This window comes from Lissotriton vulgaris, chromosome 7, assembly GCF_964263255.1.
Source record: "Lissotriton vulgaris chromosome 7, aLisVul1.2, whole genome shotgun sequence".
In the NCBI taxonomy this organism is placed as follows: Eukaryota; Metazoa; Chordata; class Amphibia; order Caudata; family Salamandridae; genus Lissotriton; species Lissotriton vulgaris.
In genome coordinates, this window is record NC_141695.1 from 1,628,462,269 (window position 1) to 1,628,481,362 (window position 19,094).

A 19,094-nucleotide genomic window follows, 5' to 3' on the forward strand; every position below is an offset into this window, starting at 1 on the left:
ATCAACAAAACAAAATAATTCATATGGACATTGCCCCAAGATCACACTGAAAGTCACTGGTTGCCACATAAACTTTGTAGTTGACAGTGGTGAATAAATTACCAGCATGCCAATCAAACAATTTAACAATTTGTCACCCGTACTGCAATTCAAAGTGTCAAACACAAAGGTGTACACCTGACCTGCACCCAAACTGTTGCTGAGTCAAGGATCATTCACAGTGACTTTGCAGCATAAAAAGACGTCTGTGCAAGCCCCAATCCACATTCTTCAAGGTATTTTGACCAGCGCATGTCTAATTAGTTTTGAAACTGTTGCTGACATGGGACTAATATCTATCAATTAAAAAATAAATACGCAATCTGAAATTGTGAGTCAATTCCCTAGGAAGGCTCAAAACAATGAAGGTGCAACTTCACATTAACGAAGACATCCAGGCTGTTGCACAGCGGTACTGCAGATGTGCATTTCACCTACAAGAACCTGCTAAAAAAGAACTAGAATACCTGTTGAAACACAACACCATCAAGCACTCTACCGGTACCATGCCATGGGTGTCACCCGTAGTGGTAGTGCCAAAAAATGACAGTGGAGGTGCAATGTAGATTTGCATGGATATGCACCAGGCCAACCAGGCAATTGAGAGGGAAAGAAATCCTGGTCCGCACATTGCAGACATGCTCATGCAGATGATTGGAGACAAATCTTTTCTGTCTTGATTTGAACAATGGCCTGAAGTAGATTTGTCTTGTGTGACAGACCATTCGATGTAATTTAATGTCCCAAAAATACAACTTCTAAAACAAATATGCACATGTCCCTATTGCAGAGTCAGACCTCTATCCTGTTGGGTCGCCAATACACTTCCTAAAATCTGATTATGTCTTCAATAGTTTTACAAACACCAAGATATTTTCTTGGAAAGCCACCAATTTCTCTATTTTTCCACAGAGGAGCCAAGTGAGTTATTGAAAGACGGTGCAAGCAAAGCTAAGTCGAATGGCATGCTTAAGTACTTCAATGGCCTTTACGTCAACCAATTGACCCTTGGAGTCACTTGTGAGGTCATGGATTCAGGGCAAGCATGTCCTTCTGCAGACAGTCTGGCAGTCCTCTTTTAGAATCTTTTCAGGACAAGGAGTATTCAAATTTCAGGTTCTGAGGGTACCACTTGTATACGTATTGGCAACCTGTGGGTGGAGGTCACCACTTTGTCTAAGCCTGTAACTGGATCTGATCAGTTTTTACCTTTTCCCTGGTCTTGGTTCCTGTCTGTATGGGGAAACAGAGGGCAGGAAACCCCAAGTGTGAGCTGCATATGCCAGGGTCAGAGTAGGAAGGAAAGGGATGGGAACAACCCTCAGGGCAACCTTTGAAGCTCACAGAGGGGCAGGGTACAGACGCCTAGGTCATACTGCTCAGTACACTTCCCTACACCCAGCGCCCTTTTATCCACTTCTTGGGAGGACTACACATCACACCACCGGAGACCTTTCTTGGTAATGTGACCCTGGACACAGTTAGAAAGGCACATTTGGTTGAGGGAGGAAAATTCCAACTTTCTAAAAATGGCATATTCGAAAACAGTAAGTTAAAATCAGAGTTTACCATTAAAGAGAATTTTAGATTACAATTAGAATGAGTATAATAAGTATTTTTCTAGATACTCCCATACAGAATTTTTCACTTATTAAAAGTATTAAGGTAAACTAGTGTTAGCCTGTGGGAGGCTAGCCTTGCTAAAGTGAAAAATGACTTTGGGCTCTATTCACTGCTAGGACATGTAAAACTTAATTACACATGTCTCACTTTTTAAATACCATGCACCTTGACCTGTGAGCCTTTAGGGCCTACCTTAGGGGTGTTTTATGAGTATTAACCCCTTGGGCGCAGCCACGATTCTGCGCCTGTGCGGTCATGACGGCTGGGAGCCATCATCAGCACACGAGCATTGTGTGCCATGACGGCTCCCGGCTGTCATCAGCATGGACGGGGTTAAAAAGGAAGGCTTAAACGTGAAAAATTGTTTCTTTTGCCAGATGGAAATAGCAGTTTTAGAACTTCACACAGAGGCTGCAATGGCAGGCCTGAGACATATTTTACAGTGCTACTTTACTTTACAGGTCCTGTGTACATGTGATAACATCGACTATGGACATATAAGCAAATTAAAGGTACCAATGAGGTGTATACCAATCCTACCATACTTTGAATAGGGAGCAGGAGTAAAATGTGCAGAGTGCTAATGCCAACAAAATGATTTCTGCAAAAATAGGTAGTGAATGCATAAATCTGGTAGATTACCACACAAAAGACGGTAATTTCCAGCACCTGTGGTATGTCTGACTCTGTGGATGCCTGTTTATGTCTCCCTCTAATGAGTTTTGAACTCTATGTGGTCTTTGCCTCAGAACCCTGTGTTCTTTGTGTCTTTAGAAACGTGTTTGTCCTGTAATTCTAGAAGCTGTCTTGTATGTTTAGAAGACTGTCTATTTTGAGTGAAATCACTTGCCTCAATACTGCCCAGTGTCTTCACAAATTGAGATTTGTGTCCTCCGAAACCTAGTGAATCTTATCAGAATTCTTGTACAAGCCCGCCTCAAAGAGACATGCAAAGAGGCCACCTAAGGGTAGAGCCTCTCACTGTAACCTTCTCAATTACATACAAGTTGACGAGGATGCTAGCTTAATGTTTGCATTCATTACGCATATATTTTCTTAAATTCCTATGATCTTGAGGTTACTGTTTCCTTTACACAGCCTAAAACATTATATATTTCCAAAACTATGATGCAGCTGTTAAATTTCACTTTCAGCCCTTGAGCTCATCAGCTGTTCTTGCTGCAATGACGGCCTAGAAGGAGCCTGGCAGTGGACAGGCTGTTTGCCTCATTCTAATCCCTCCAATACGCCTAATATAGATAGCACTATATTCACATGCAAATGTTTCTTTCTACAGTCTTACTGCCTTAAATTGCATGCTATCTAAAAAAAAACCTATATATTGCTAAAACCTTGCATGAAAAACTGATCTTTACTTAAAACTTTCTGATTGTCTCCACCCTTTTTTTCTTTCAAATGGCTCTCTCCTTCCCGTCCATCCCCTTCATGCCTCTTCTCTTTGAGCACAGCCTACTCTATTACATGCATGTTTGTCTTAATGCCTATCAATGTATTTCTGCAAAGTGCCCACAACTCCTTTATAAGGTCAGAACCTCTCCTTTTTTTAAATTCATACCCCTGCAACCTAACAATGCCTAAACCTCCCCAGGCTCACCTATTAATCCCACGGGCATCTGTTAAATCCCACCCCAACTAATGATCACAATTAACTCCTATTAATTTAATCCACCACAAAGAAACTGTAGTGAATGCATAGAATGGTTTGCTGAGTGCAGTATCCAATGACGCTGCCCTAACCCCAAACCTTGGCTTCCGGAGCAGTGTGCTGCCTATAAAAAGTGTGTCAACGCCTCATCATGGGTAGTAATCACTATACAAATCTAATTGCAATACAATCACAATGAGCTTCATTCAGAGAGTGATGGCAAACTAGTATTCTCTAATATAATACTCACTTCAATGTGCTCAGGTGCACAGAGCTACCTATAAATGTAAGCTTTTTTTAACTATAACCAGTTTACCTTCCTCATTTCTGTTTTTCTTGTTGAAAATATGAAGTGACAAAAGGCTTGTGGTGTAGGAGAAAGTGTAATCACTCGTGCATTCATGGGCAGCCTATACAGTCATCTGATTTGAGAAGTATTGACTTATGAAGTGCAAAGGAGGGCAGGGGTGTAGCTATCAAGTGCAGCAGGTACAGTGGTACCATAGCCTATGGTGTAGAGATGTCTCCTACACATCAAATCTGGCTATATGTCACTAGTAAACCAGGAGAAGAGGGTCTTGTTCCTGTCTCGCATTAGGGCTTATGACACTTTGTTACTCCACTGTGAATGCACTGTCTCTGATGCTTCTGTATTTCAGCTAAACCTGGTAAATGTCCATTGTTTGAAATATTTTGCCTCCGTGCTGCTCGTCAGACATGTGATAGCGACAGCGGGTGCGAAGGAAACCTGAAGTGCTGCACATCTCAGTGTGGAACGGAATGTGTGCGGCCAAGATAAGGTACAGTATTCATTTACAGATAATAAACTAGCAGCGATACAGCGGTAGGTCACACCCTAGTAGTATGCCCTTTTATTCTATAGTTATGGATTCATAGTAATTCCAAAATCCTCAACCTCTAGAGCTAGAAGCACTAAAAGGCAAAGAAAATATATTCACAAAGATAATGTTAATGCTAATGTTCCAAGTTCCAGTATCTGCTGCCACTGTTGGTGCCAATGAGGTCTATGCCCGACACACCAGTACCTCCAATAATCAGCATTACCTGTATTTCCAGTACCAGCACCTCCAATAATCAGTATTACCAATATTCCCAGTGTTAATTCCTCCAATAATCAGTATTACCTGTATTTCCAGTACCAGTACCTCCAATAATCAGTATTACCAATATTCCCAGTGTTAATTCCTCCAGTGATCAGTATTACCTGTATTTCCAGTACCAGTACCTCCAATAATCAGTATTACCAATATTCCCAGTGTTAATTCCTCCAGTGATCAGTATTACCTGTATTTCCAGTACCAGCACCTCCAATAATCAGTATTACCAATATTCCCAGTGTTAATTCCTCCAGTGATCAGTATTACCTGTATTTCCAGTACCAGTACCTCCAATAATCAGTATTACCAATATTCCCAGTGTTAATTCCTCCAGTGATCAGTATTACCTGTATTTCCAGTACCAGTACCTCCAATAATCAGTATTACCAGTATTTCCAGTATCAGTACCTCCAGTGATCAGTATTATAGGTATTTAAAGTACCAGTACTTCCAATTATCAGTATTACCAGTATGCCCAGTGCCAATACCTCCAGTGTTCAGTATTACTAGTATTTCCACTTGTTGGTACCTTTAGTGAGTATTTCCGGTATCAGCACCTTCAGTTATTGTCAGTCCTGCTTTCTCAGTACTTCCAGCAGACACAGGTGCCTATATGTTCAGTACCAGTACCTGCTACCATCTTCATTACTTTTGAAATGACAGTTTGATCAGTACTGTCTGGTCACTATAATATCCAATCTCATTCATAGCAGTATACAAATTTACGTTTTTTTCAATGCATGCTAACCTTTGCGAAATGTAACAAGTGTGGAAATAATGGTTTCTATTTCTGCTGAGCAGTGCATTGTACTAGAATTCTGCTTTGAAAGGAATCAGAAGATAACTGACCATTGTAGGAAGGGGAAAGGGAAACATCCATTACAACACAGTCATTACAACGCACTACCTTTACAACGTGCCTTTTACAACGCAACAGCATTACATAGCATGCCATTACAACGCAACCATTACAATGCATGTCACTACAACGCATACCATTACAGCGCATTATAAGGGAAGTAATGGGGATTTTTTACGTTTTCGGGTGGGTATGTGTTTTGGAGTACATAGGAATAGTAATTATTACCCCTACACTATCCAACATTTACCCTCCTGTTGCACTCACTGGAGTGGGAATAGTATGTTTCACCCCTACACTATCCAACACTTACACTACGGTTGAACTCACTGGAGTGGGAATAGTAATTTCCCCCCTACACTACACAACACTTACCCTACTGTTGCCCTAAAAGTGGTATGGGTGAGCAGACGGGACAACGCCGTCAAAACACCGCAGTGCCATCACTACACGTCTTTTACAACGAAAGTCGTTATCACGACTTGCGCTGGAGGGCGCTCTAGACTAAGGAATAGTAGATTTACTATTCCAACACCTTCCCTACTGTACGTAGGCTGGAGTTGGAATAGTAAATCTTACTGTTCCTAAGTCCCCACAGCGCAAGTCATGGTAATGACTTGCATTGTAAAAGATGCGTTGTGATGTACCGCGATCATTTTGATCGCGTTGTACCATCATACATCCGTGGTATGCATTGTAGTAGAATGCTTTGTAAATGTAGTTGCTAAAAATGCGTTGTGATGGCATGCGTTGTAAAATCATGCGTTGTAATGGATGTTGCAATGTAAAAACCATGTTGTAAAAGCATGCGTTGTAAATGTTTGCTTTGTAACGTGTCCTATTCAGGGGGAATAACCCTCCAAGTGTGAGATGTGAGTACACCTACAAATAGACCTGCCAACAAGAAAAATCACACTGATTGACACTGAGAAATGGCAACTTGAATATTATTTCAGTTAAGTGGGCATAGGAAATATTCTTCCATTACCTTATGCTGGAACTCTCTAGGAGCATCTATTTGATCATTATTGACATCAGATCTGGGGGAAGAGACTTCTCACTTCTGGCCCCCAGTTTCTGGAATGTCATTCCACCCTTTGTCCACTCCATCTCTAGCAAAAGTGTGTTTAAGGCACAGGTGAAGACAGCTCTGTTTGGGGAGTTGTAAATATGTTCCTACTCAACTTATGTAAGCGCCAGGACGCCTCTTATGAAAGAGCAGTTGCGCTCTATATATTCATTTGTTCATTCATTCATTCAACCAACAGGGGCAAATAGTAGTGCTGAGTGGAGGTATTTCTTTAGGTTGTATTTAGTTTCGTAAAGAGTTTCATACATAGTTTCATGCATAGAGGAGGTTTTGTCAGCTGGTACAGAGATAAAAGGTTTGTAACAGAGGGAGGCAGATATGCACTTATATAGGCATTTAGAGAGTATGTAATGATAGGATGAATTGTTTAAAATAAAACAAATAATATAAGATATATGTTTTTCACATAATGAGTGAAATCCATCTCTTTGCTTTATTATTCCTGTGGAGAATTTGTCACCGTCTGAATATTTTTAGTGGCACAGTCCAATTTGTGTAAGTGTATATATATATATATATATATATATATGCGCCAGCACTCCCGCAGCGCACCGCACAAGTCAGCACTCCCCAGGAGAAAAACGGACACCGAGTTCAGTGGTAGATGCAGCAGAGTTTTTTTCTTTTTTCTTTAGCATAGTGTCAAAAGGTGCCGCGATCCGAGGCGTTTCGGCGAACCTGTCGCCTTGCTCACCAGATACAAGCGTTTGTGATTGCAAAGTATTTAAAATAGTGAAACACCAATTACAGCACTTTCTATCATAGGTCACATGACCATTAGTCATCACTGCATAGCAATAGAAGACAGACTCAAATTTCGTCTGTTTCTAAGTATTAGCTGTTGCAATTGAGTTGATATCTGTATAAGTACATACACAGTACACATAAACTGCTTTATAACGACAATTTCCACATTGTGATTTCATTGCACTATTCATATTAAAACAATAAATACTGGTATCATTGTTAAAATCATAACAATACCTAGCAATACTGTTATATTCACCCTATGCCTTTATCTGCCTCAGCTTGTGACTCGCGCTGAGCTCGTGCTATGTTATTCTGTACACAAGTGTCGCTTGAGTTAGGTGCTTTATTAGGAGCAGACGTAGAAAACCCAACCAGCAAGACCGGGACCAAACGGGCATCTAACTGCCGTTGGACCGAACGCTCAACTCGTGAACAGAATAACATAGCATTAGCTCAGCGCGAGACACAAGCTGAGGCAGATAAAGGCATAGGGTGAATATAACACATCTCTTTTCCTTAAACAATAAACAAACAGAAAGTAACAAAATCAAATTAGGCAAGAACTTACATCAACATACTGCAAAGGTCAAATGAAGCACAAAAATTACGATACTACATTCAACCCTCAGTTTTCCCTCGAGATCACAATGGACCATGTAACCCCACACCCTTCCTTAAACAAGCTATATTACACAAAGTCTTTTAAATAAGCAGGTGCAACCCTTTTACGAAGTGGTCTGCAAATCTTTTCTCCAACAACCTTTTTAGTGGCCGGCACTGAAATTGTTGGCTTGTCTTTCTTTTGGTAAAGTGCTACCCTGCGGAGATTCCAAGTTTGTCCATTCTGTAACTTTATGTAGTTACCAACAACCGATTTAACTTGGTAAGGCCCTCTAAATTTGTTAAACATTCTCTGATTTCCGCCTGGTTTCACTTTAACCAAGTCCCCTTCAGCTATATTAGTTGAAGTACTGTGATTTTTTGGGATGTTGCAACCCACCTTCACCACTTTCTCATGTAGCCAAGTAGGAATCAGTTTCGTACCCGCTGATCTCCCCCTCATGAGTTCAAAAGGCGTCATGGACATGTTGCTTTGTATCGTTGTGCGGTATGCCCACAGCATTTCTTTTATTTCTTTCTGTACTGAACAACCTGAGGCTAAAGCAAGCTGCATAGTGCCCTTAACAAGCCTGTTTACCCTCTCGCATAGTCCATTTCCTTGTGGGCTGTAAAGCGAAGTACGCAAATGCTTTAAACCCAAAAAAACAAAATAATCCTCCATAACAGCAGAAGTAAGCTGTGTGCCATTATCTGTCAAAACCATAGAAGGGATCCCTTCACGTCTAAAGATCTCATCAAGAACCTTGACAGTGGATTCAGCAGTGATACTTTTCATAAAGGCAACCTCTACCCACCTAGAGGCCGAATCCACTAATACCAAAGCAAATTTCTCAGAATCCAATAAGTCATGAAAAGGACCTATGAAGTCAACGCAAACCTTCTGCCACGCACCATCCTCAGAAACAATCTGTCCCATAGTATCCTTACTTGTACGAACCTGTAACCTCTTCTCAGATTCTTTGCAAGGCTGACATTGTTCAACCCAACTCTTTATCTGTGCATCTATTCCCGGCCACCAAAAGTCAGCTTTAATGCGTTTGCCAGTGAGGGTTTGGCCTAGATGGCCCTCATGCGCCAAGGCAATGATACGGGGTCTAAGAGATGCAGGTGGTATATATTTTTCACCCCGCACTAGAATGAACTCGCCCTGTAAAGAAATTTCATCTTGTAACTGAACATAAGGCCTAAGAGTAGGTGAGACCGTACTTTGCCTGGATACACCTTCCCTACACATCTTAATTAAACTTTCCATGACAAGATCCTTTTTCATTTCTTCCATCCACTCCCGCTTAGATATAGAACTGGGTAAATCACTTTCCAAGTCATCTAAAAATGCGACCACACTCTCGGTCACCATCTCTTTAGGCTCTATCTTAGTGTCTGGCAACCTTGATAAACAGTCCGCAACACTGTTGCACCAACCAGGTAAGTACTCCACATTGCATGTAAACTCTTGGACACTAACTGCAAGCCTTGCCAACCTCCCTGAGCAATTTGTAATTCCCCCCGGGGCTAGAACCTTCAACAGGGGCTTGTGGTCAGTTCTAAGTGTAAATGAGATTCCCCATAAATACACTCGGAAATAGCGGGTTGCCCATGCAGCCGCTAATGCTTCACGCTCTATGACCGAGTAATTTCTTTCGGTCTCAGTCAGAGAACGCGAAGCAAACGCAACCGTGTTTTGTTTACCATGACCCTTTTGTGTCAGAACCGCTCCGATCCCAACAGAGCTTGCATCTACAGTGAGAATGGTGTGTAGTGACTGTACAAAACTAGAAAGTATATTAGCATCCAAAATATTCTGTTTGATCAACAAGAATGCATTTTTCTGTTCAATTCCCCAAGTAAAGCCCTTCCCTTTTCTCAAGATAATTCTCAAAGGTTCTACTTTTTCTGCAAAAATTTTTACGAATTTTGCATAGTACTCCACCATGCCCATAAAAGATCTCAATTTATCTTTATCATCAGGTTCAGACACATTACATATTGCACTGACAAGATCTTGTTTTGGTTGTATCCCACGGTCAGACACATGGTATCCCAAATAATCTACTTCCTCAACAGCAAATACACATTTCTGCCTTCGCAACGTTAAACCAACCCTTGAAAGAGTGGTTAGGACTTTATCCAAAATTACATTATGATCATCAATGTTCAAACCATGAATCAGGATATCGTCCTGGAAAAATACTACTCTTTCAATGTCTTTGAGAACATCAGTGATGATTCTCTGAAATGCACTCGCTGCTGAACACAGGCCAAAAGGAAGTCTCTTGAATTGGTAAGTCCCTTCCGGAGTGATGAACGATGTGAATTGCTTGGAGTCCGGATGAAGTTTTACCTGGTGGTATGCGCTGCGAAGGTCCAATTTAGAGAAGATCTTTCCTCCACCCAAACTTAAGACAATTTCGTTTATATTGGGAAGCGGAAAGTTATCCATTATCACAGCCTTATTAAGACTTCGCATGTCCACACAGAAACGCAAAGATTTGTCCGGTTTCTGAGTGATCACTACTGGACTCAACCACTGTGTAGCCTCTACAGGTTCAATTATGTTATCATCCAATAACTGTTTAATTATCTTTCTGACCTCATCCCTAGCGGATAAAGGTATTTTCCTCGCGGTGTGTTTTACAGGTGCAACGCTCTTCTTGATTTTTATAATATGTTGGTAACCAATAGCCTCTCCCAATTTCTCACTAAAGATGTTCTCATGCCTTTTGAGAATAGTTTCTAAATCCCCTTGGACGCTATAGCATTCGTTTTCACCATCTACACTCATTACTGGCGGATCTGCCCTCGGATTCACTCTAATGTTTAATTCGTACTGATGTAACCATCCCAGTATTGCAGGACCATGTGGGGATACATAAACTTTACCTTGAGTAGTCCTCCCCTTAAACTTAATACTGGCCTCAAAGAACCCAAGAACACCAATGCTCACCCCTTGATAGCCTCTCAGAGTGATGTCAGATTTGATTAGATTCGATTTGGTGCATGAAGAATCATACAATTTCCTTGGGATAATAGTATAAAGCGATCCGGTATCCACCACTAGGTTCACTATACCCCCATTCACTTCAAAATCTGCTTTAGGTCGAGACAGAATAACACCTTCTGTTATCTGTTGGCGCCAAGCACCTGTAATCATCATTACCTCCGCCTCCTCATCTGTGGTTTCACTCTCAACCATAGCAATCTTTCTTGAACTATTGGTTCTACACATACGTGCAAAATGCCCTTTTTTTCCCACATTTCAAACAATCTTTAGACAAAGCTGTACAATTCTTGGAATCGGCTAGGTGAAAAGGGCTACCACATCTGTTGCAAGAACGTGTGGTCTGTCTGAACTTGTTTGTTGTTCCACTTTTATTAAACGAGGTTGTGGCTTTCCCCCCTTTATTTGCTTGCCTCCCTTGTATTAAACCAATGCCTTCTGAAACATCCCCTTGCAAAGTTGCAATTTCCTGACTATTTGTATGCCCATGTTGTATTCTCTTCAGTTCTTTCATACATCTATCACTCTCTTCAGCAACTTTAGCAATAGTAATAGCCTCTGTCAGAGTGGGTTTTTTAGCTACCCACAATTTTTCTTGTGTTTTCTTGCTAAGACATTGCACAATTAACTGATCACGGATCATTTCATCCTGTATGTTTCCAAACTGACATTTCACTGAAAGTTCTCTCAACCTAGAGACAAACTCATCAATTGTTTCATTTTCCCTTTGAGGAGCAGTGTAAAATTTAAGGCTGCGCATTACTACATTTTCCTGCTTAGCAAATCTTGTATACAATCTAAACAAAGCGTCTTTATAAACATCATCAATGTCTAAAGGCGGACTTGGTAAATACTTGAAGATTCTCTGTCCCTCCTTCCCTAAAGCACCCAGTAGCAAAACCTTCTTCCTGATAGCAGAAAACTTTGTGCCATCCAACGCTACAATGTAATTCTCAAATGCCTCACACCAATCATCCCATTCCATGGATGGTTCACCCGGGACACTTAGGAAAGGGACAGGGGCTTGGATGGTATTATTTACATTCATTATGAACACTTTAGACTAATCCTTACAGCAATATAGTCAGTTTAAGCAACAATATTAAGACAAAATATAAATCAGGATGAAAGTCTTTTCACAAGTGAGTGTATCACTGTTGTAGATCTATAATATTCGTGATACACCAATTTATAGTGTGTGTGTCACTGTTGCCATACTGTCTGTAGTTATAATTGTGTGACACACTGTGTAAAGAAATTATTTTAAAGTGTGTGTATCACTGTAGTCTAAGTTTAATTCCAATTATAGCCGTTTTCCTCAAATGACGCTAGTGTTAATGTTAGTGGTACTGCATTTCTTCAGTTGGAATACAGCTCAAGTACGTTTCCCTTTTAAATTGGTTTTTCCAACAGTGGGGCCCGCTGATAGTGCGTTTCTGCTTTAATGGTATTTCCCTTTTAACTGTGATGCATTAGGGGCGCTGTTGTCTGTGTTGACGGGCTGAAGATTTATAGTCAGGGCTCCGTCACGCTTCACGCACGATAAATCGTTCACGAGTTGAGCGTTCGGTCCAACGGCAGTTAGATGCCCGTTTGGTCCCGGTCTTGCTGATTGGGTTTTCTACGTCTGCTCCTAATAAAGCACCTAACCCAAGCGACACTTGTGTACAGCCTGCCTCTTTGTTTACAACAAATACATATATACATATATACATAAATATATATATATATATATATATATATAAAATAGACCATCCTTACAACCTGTTTTTTGCACTTTGGTGTGCCAATAAATAACTTTTGAAAATGTACTTTTGTTGTGGTGCCGTGAATTCTCACTGGATGAAGAGGACTAGCAAAGATTTGATTTTATATATCTATATATATATATATATATATATATATATATATATATATATATATATATATATATATATATATATATATATATATCCAACCAAACCTTTCTCTGCACCAGAAAAAGACATTGATGCCATGATTCTTGGTAATCAAAGCGCTTTATTTGTGCAATATTCAAAACTGCCTGCAGTTATTGTGTGTCCCAACGCGTTTCAGCTCCAGTATCAAGCCTTGCTCACGGGAAATAAACGTTGCTTTTCAGAAATGACTGTGTTTTATAAACAGTTCCTTAATGGCTTGATTCACAATGCCTGTGTGTCATTTCATTTGCGCCTGCGCAGTGAATTAAAATCGGCACTTGACTTTTTCTGCAGCTCGTTGCTTTCAGATAATTCATTACATGCCCCTTCAGTGCGCAAAAAATAAAAGTCATATTCACCAGATTGCAGGCAGTCTTTGTTATCAATTTTAAACACAGCGTCTTGTGTCCACCGGAATCCGTGAGCTGAAAAGGCATTTCCAGCTCACACCCCTTCCTCGCATTTCACTGGTGTTTGTTTGGGAAGTCCCGTCTTAATCCAGGAAAACACACGAGGGAGCTGGGCCTCTTAGTATTCATAAACCATCTCCAAGTTGCTCCGTAAAAGAGGCCTCTTGCTCAATCAGGGCGGCTTCAATGTGGCAGGCACGGAACTCCTGCCTTCAATCCAACCAAACCTTTCTCTGCACCAGAAAAAGACATTGATGCCATGATTCTTGGTAATCAAAGCGCTTTATTTGTGCAATATTCAAAACTGCCTGCAGTTATTGTCTGTCCCAACGCGTTTCAGCTCCAGTATCAAGCCTTGCTCACGGGAAATAAACGTTGCTTTTCAGAAATGACCGTGTTTTATAAACAGTTCCTTAATGGCTTGATTCACAATGCCTGTGTGTCATTTCATTTGCGCCTGCGCAGTGAATTAAAATCGGCACTTGACTTTTTCTGCAGCTCGTTGCTTTCAGATAATTCATTACATATATTACCTTATTACCTACTGGCGGTCGCCAGTAGGTATATATAGTTAGGACCAAGTTACCATAGGAAATTCCGAACATTCTATTAAGAATAACTTTGGCGCCGATTGAGGTATCTGCCTGTAATTTTCCTTAAATTTGCCTCGCTGCGCTCCGCTCCTTCCCTGAAAGTTCCGGGGGGATTTGTCAAGCAGGGGTCCCAAAACGTGTTTTCCCCATGTTAATTCCCATAGGGACATTCTGACAAGGCTACAGCTCGAACGGCTGAACTGAATTATACCAGATTTGGCAAAATGGTAGGGACTGGTATGCAGCAGTGCCTTTTGTATGTTTGGTGAAAATCCCTCCAGTAGTTCTTGAGAAAATTGAATTTGAAATTTTTCAAATGACATTTTCTATGGGACCTTTAGACACGGCTACAGCCCGAACGGCTGAACGGAATTACACCAAACTTGGCAAAATGGTAGGGACAGGTATGCAGTAGTGCCTATTCTATGTTTGGTGAAAATCCCTCCAGTAGTTGTTGAGAAAATGAATTTGAGCAAATTACATATCTATATGCGCTCAACATTCTATTGGGAATAACTTTGGCGCCGATTGAAGAATCTGTGTGTATTTTCCAGAATTTTGGCCAGCTCCGCTCCTTCCCTCAAAGTTTCGGGGGGATTTGTCAAGCGGGGGTCGAAAGGGGGGTCCCAAAAAGTGTTTTCCCCATGTTAATTTCCATAGGGACCTTTAGACACGGTTACAGCCCGAACGACTGAATGGAATAACACCAACCTTGGCAAAATGGTAGGGCCTGGTATGCAGATGTGCCTTTGCTATGTTTGGTGAAAATCCCTCCTTTAGTTCTTGAGAAAATTGAATTTGAAATTTTTCAAATGGCATTTTCTATGGGACCTTTAGACACGGCTACAGCCCGAACGGCTGAACGGAATTACACCAAACTTGGCAAAATGGTAGGGATAGGTATGCAGTAGTGCCTTTTCTATATTTGGTGAAAATCCCTCCAGTAGTTGTTAAGAAAATTGAATTTGATCAAATTATATATCTATATGCGCTCACCGTACGTGCACCGTACGTGTACGGTACGAGAGAGCCCAAAACAAGAGTGGAAAACACGAAAGGGGGCAGGGTAGAGACCACCCAACCCTCTAGCCCTTCTCAGGGGGTCCCAAAAGGACCCCCAAGGGCAAAAAGATTACGCGCACTGTACGCATAGGGTACGCGTACCCCGCGATTTAAAAAGAAAACATTTCTGGGACCCCCCTGAGAAGGGCTAGGGGGTCAGGGTGTCTCAACCCTGCCCCCTTTTCGCATTTTCCACTCTTGTTTTGTGCTCTCTTGTGCCTCACTTCTCCTGAGAAACAAGATGGCTGCTCAGGTGGTCCCAGAAGGATAATAACATATATAAACGTTATCCGCTAATAGAATCAGCATTTACAAAACTTTTGAAATTTATTGAAAAAAGTTATAGGTTTCACGCCTGATATAGTTAGGAATTAGCATTTAAAAAACCTTGCAATTTCACCTAAACAACCATAGGTTTCAGGCCTTATATAGTTAGGAATTAGCATTTTAAAAACCTTACAAATTCACTTAAAAAACCATAGGTTTCAGGCCTTGTATAGTTAGGAATTAGCATTTAAAAACCATTGAAATTGCTCCTATATAGTTAGTTGTACTAACTAATTTTCGCGCACCCGCAATCCACTGCTGATGATGTCACATATTACATCATTCATGACATGGTCAGTGACATCACTGATGACATCACTGATGACATCTCAAATGACATCACTGATGACATCACTGATGACATCTCATTTGACATCACTGATCACATCACTGATGATATCATTCATGTGATAATACGATGCACCTCCTCACACTCTAATATAACCTTTGATACACCCAGTGTTAAATACAGACTACCATTCTTGAAACCATTGACACACCAATACCAGTTACTACATACGCACTCACTGATTCCTAGGGCTACACACACATTCACTCATTCACTCATAGAATCACTCATACATCAATACAACACTATCATATGCACTCATACACCTATACAGACACTCACACACTGCCACTCATCCATGGAGTTAATCACACACCTAGTCAGTCATGCAAAGAATCAATCACACTTCCATTTCCTCAACTATACAGTTACACACACAACACCCTACTTATTCAAACAAAAACTAACACATACTTACTCTCTTATACAATCACTGATACAAGTACACAATGATCCATATAGCCACTCGCACATTCACTGGCTCTCATGTATAGTCATTTATATATGCCAACTCTCACATGCACTGTGTTTTACATATGTACTTACTTGCACATGTAGCACTGAGAAATACTTTCACTCACCAACACACCCATGCACACAGTCAACCGCCAATATAGCTGTTCCACATGCACTCTTGAACTCATACACCTAGTGAATCAACTGCTCACACATCTATGCACAGAGTCACACACCTCCCAGCCACCCACACACACACCCAGTCTCCCATTCAAATACTTGGGCAACCAATCAATAACCCATATAGCCACTCATATAGCTACTGATCAACACATGCAGCAGCTTACACAACAACAGACATACTGATGCACACATTCAGACAGTTTAGTCACTAACCCATGCATTTAGTAAGACACATTTAATCACTCACTCATACAGTCAGTCACGCACCTACTAAATTCTTCATCCAGACACTTATACATCCACTCAGTCTTCAATATGTAAAACATATTTAAACTTTACAGAAACACGCAGTCACTGGATCATGTCATCAGTGATGTCATCAGTGATGTCAAATGAGATGTCATCAGTGATGTCATCAGTGATGTCATTTGAGATGTCATCAGTGATGTCACTGACCATGTCATGAATGATGTAATATGTGATATCATCAGCAGTGGATTGCGGGCGCGCAAAATATAGTTAGTACAACTAACTATATAGGAGCAATTTCAATGGCTTTTTAAATGCTAATTTCTAACTATACAAGGCCTGAAACCTATGTTTTTTTAAGTGAATATATATATATATATATATATATATATATATATATATATATATATATATATATATATATATATATTACCTGCTGGCGGTCGCCAGTAGGTATATATAGTTAGGATTTTTTCTCTATGGGATTTTTGAAAATTCTATGTCTAATAACTTTGGTGTTTGTGGACGGAATTGGCTGAAATTTTCAGGAAAATGGAACATTTTGTTTCTGAGCAGCCCCTGACAATTTGGGGGGGTTTCATCAAGGGGGGGCCGAGAAAAAAGGGGGTCCCAAAACGCGTTTTTCCCATGTTAATTTCCATAGGGCGGTTGGCCTCACTTTTAGCTCGAACGGCTGAATGGATTTGCACAAAAATTGGCAAAATTGTAGGGACTGTTAGCCCGATGTGCCTTTGCTAGGTCTCAATATATGTGCTCCAGTGGATTTTTAGTAATTTAGGTTCCAAAAAAGATATATATCTGGGCGGAGCCTAACCACACATCTGATCTGATTGGCTGTCAGCACTTCATCCAAGAAGTGTTGGCAGCTATCTTGGGACCAATATACATGATAGCACCTCATTAAAAAGCATTGTAGTTAATAGAGGGTTTTAGGACTTTAGTTACATTATAAATCATTTGTTGATGGTACCATACTCGTTTTAGGAATTGTGGTGGGTTCTAAGGTGATTTTACCATGTGAAAAAACCTTCTGCTGTGATATCATGAATATTGTTTGAAAGAAAACTAATATCTCATGATTTTCCCACAGTGGTTTGGAAGGGGATCTATAAGCTAAACTGAAAGCATATTTTCTGGAAAATTCACATTATCTTTCTCAGTCATGTGAAAATTAAGTCTGACATTCTCAGTAAAACATGTACATCCAACAAGGACAGAGACTGTCAGTTGATTCCTTTGAGTTCTACTGCAGCCTCCTAGAGTGTTCTAAAGAACAACTAGAGCGCTAACAGTCCTACTTATTACAAAGGTATGGCACACCTGAAGCCATCTTGATTGGAATAAAGTGGTAACTCTTAAAACATTTAATTTAAAAAGAAACAACATGAGGGGGTATATTTTGCCATAGAAAGTATGATTAGTGCTGCAGAATGAAAAATTAGGGCACATTTTGAGTGACTTCTCAAATCCTTTTCTATTTCATTAAAACATTCTGACATGCAGTCTCCCAAAATGGCCACCAGAGACAAAAGAGCCCAAATGTAGCCCAAATATCACCCAGATGAAGCCCAAGTATAGCCCAATGACAGAATGTCCCAGAGTGTTCTAAAGAACAACTAGAGCGCTAACAGTCCTACTTATTACAAAGGTATGGCACACCTGAAGCCATCTTGATTGGAATAAAGTGGTAACTCTTAAAACATTTAATTTAAAAAGAAACAACATGAGGGGGTATATTTTGCCATAGAAAGTATGATTAGTGCTGCAGAATGAAAAATTAGGGCACATTTTGAGTGACTTCTCAAATCCTTTTCTATTTCATTAAAACATTCTGACATGCAGTCTCCCAAAATGGCCACCAGAGACAAAAGAGCCCAAATGTAGCCCAAATATCACCCAGATGTAGCCCAAGTATAGCCCAATGACAGAATGTCCCAGAGTGTTCTAAAGAACAACTAGAGCGCTAACAGTCCTACTTATTACAAAGGTATAGCACACCTGGAGCCATCGTGATGGGAATAAAGTGGTAACTCTTAAAACATTTAATTTAAAAAGGAACAAAATGAGGGGGTATATTATGCAATAGAAGGTATTATTAGTGCTGCAGAAAGAAAAATTAGGGCACATTTTGAGTGACTTTTCAAATCCTCTTCTATTTCATTAAAAAATTCTGACATGCAGTCTCCCAAAATGGCCACCAGAGACAAAAGAGCCTAAATGTAGCCCAAATATCACCCAGATGTAGCCCAAGTATAGCCCAATGACAGAATGTCCCAGAGTGTTCTAAAGAACAACTAGAGCGCTAACAGTCCTACTTATTACAAAGGTATGGCACACCTGAAGCCATCTTGATTGGAATAAAGTGGTAACTCTTAAAACATTTAATTTAAAAAGGAACAAAATGAGGGGGTGTATTTTGCCATATGAATTATGATTAGTGCTGCAGAAAGAAAAATTAGGGCACATTTTGAGTGACTTCTCAAACCCTCTTCAATTTCATTAAAAAATTCTGACATACAGTCTTCCAAGATGGCCACCAGAGACAAAAGAGCCTAAATGTAGCCCAAATATCACCCAGATGTACCCCAAGTATAGCCCAATGACAGAATGTCCCAGACTGTTCTAAAGAACAACTAGAGCGCTAACAGTCTTACTTATGACAAAAGTATGGCACACCAGAAGCCATCTTGATTGGAATGAAGTGGTAAGTCTGAAAACACTCAATTTAAAAAGGAACAAC

General features: G+C 40.4%; 1 protein-coding gene across 1 annotated transcript in view; it reads left to right on the top strand.

Annotated features, from left to right (window-relative positions):
* LOC147706150 (uncharacterized) overlaps window positions 1-19,094 on the top strand; it is a 62,452-nt gene that overhangs the window by 39,581 nt on the left and 3,777 nt on the right. Inside the window, exon 4 of the mRNA XM_086928415.1 lies at window positions 3,988-4,128. Within this exon, the coding sequence (XP_086784541.1) occupies window positions 3,988-4,127 (140 nt within the window). The 3' untranslated portion in view covers window position 4,128. The remainder of the gene's footprint in view (window positions 1-3,987; window positions 4,129-19,094) is intronic.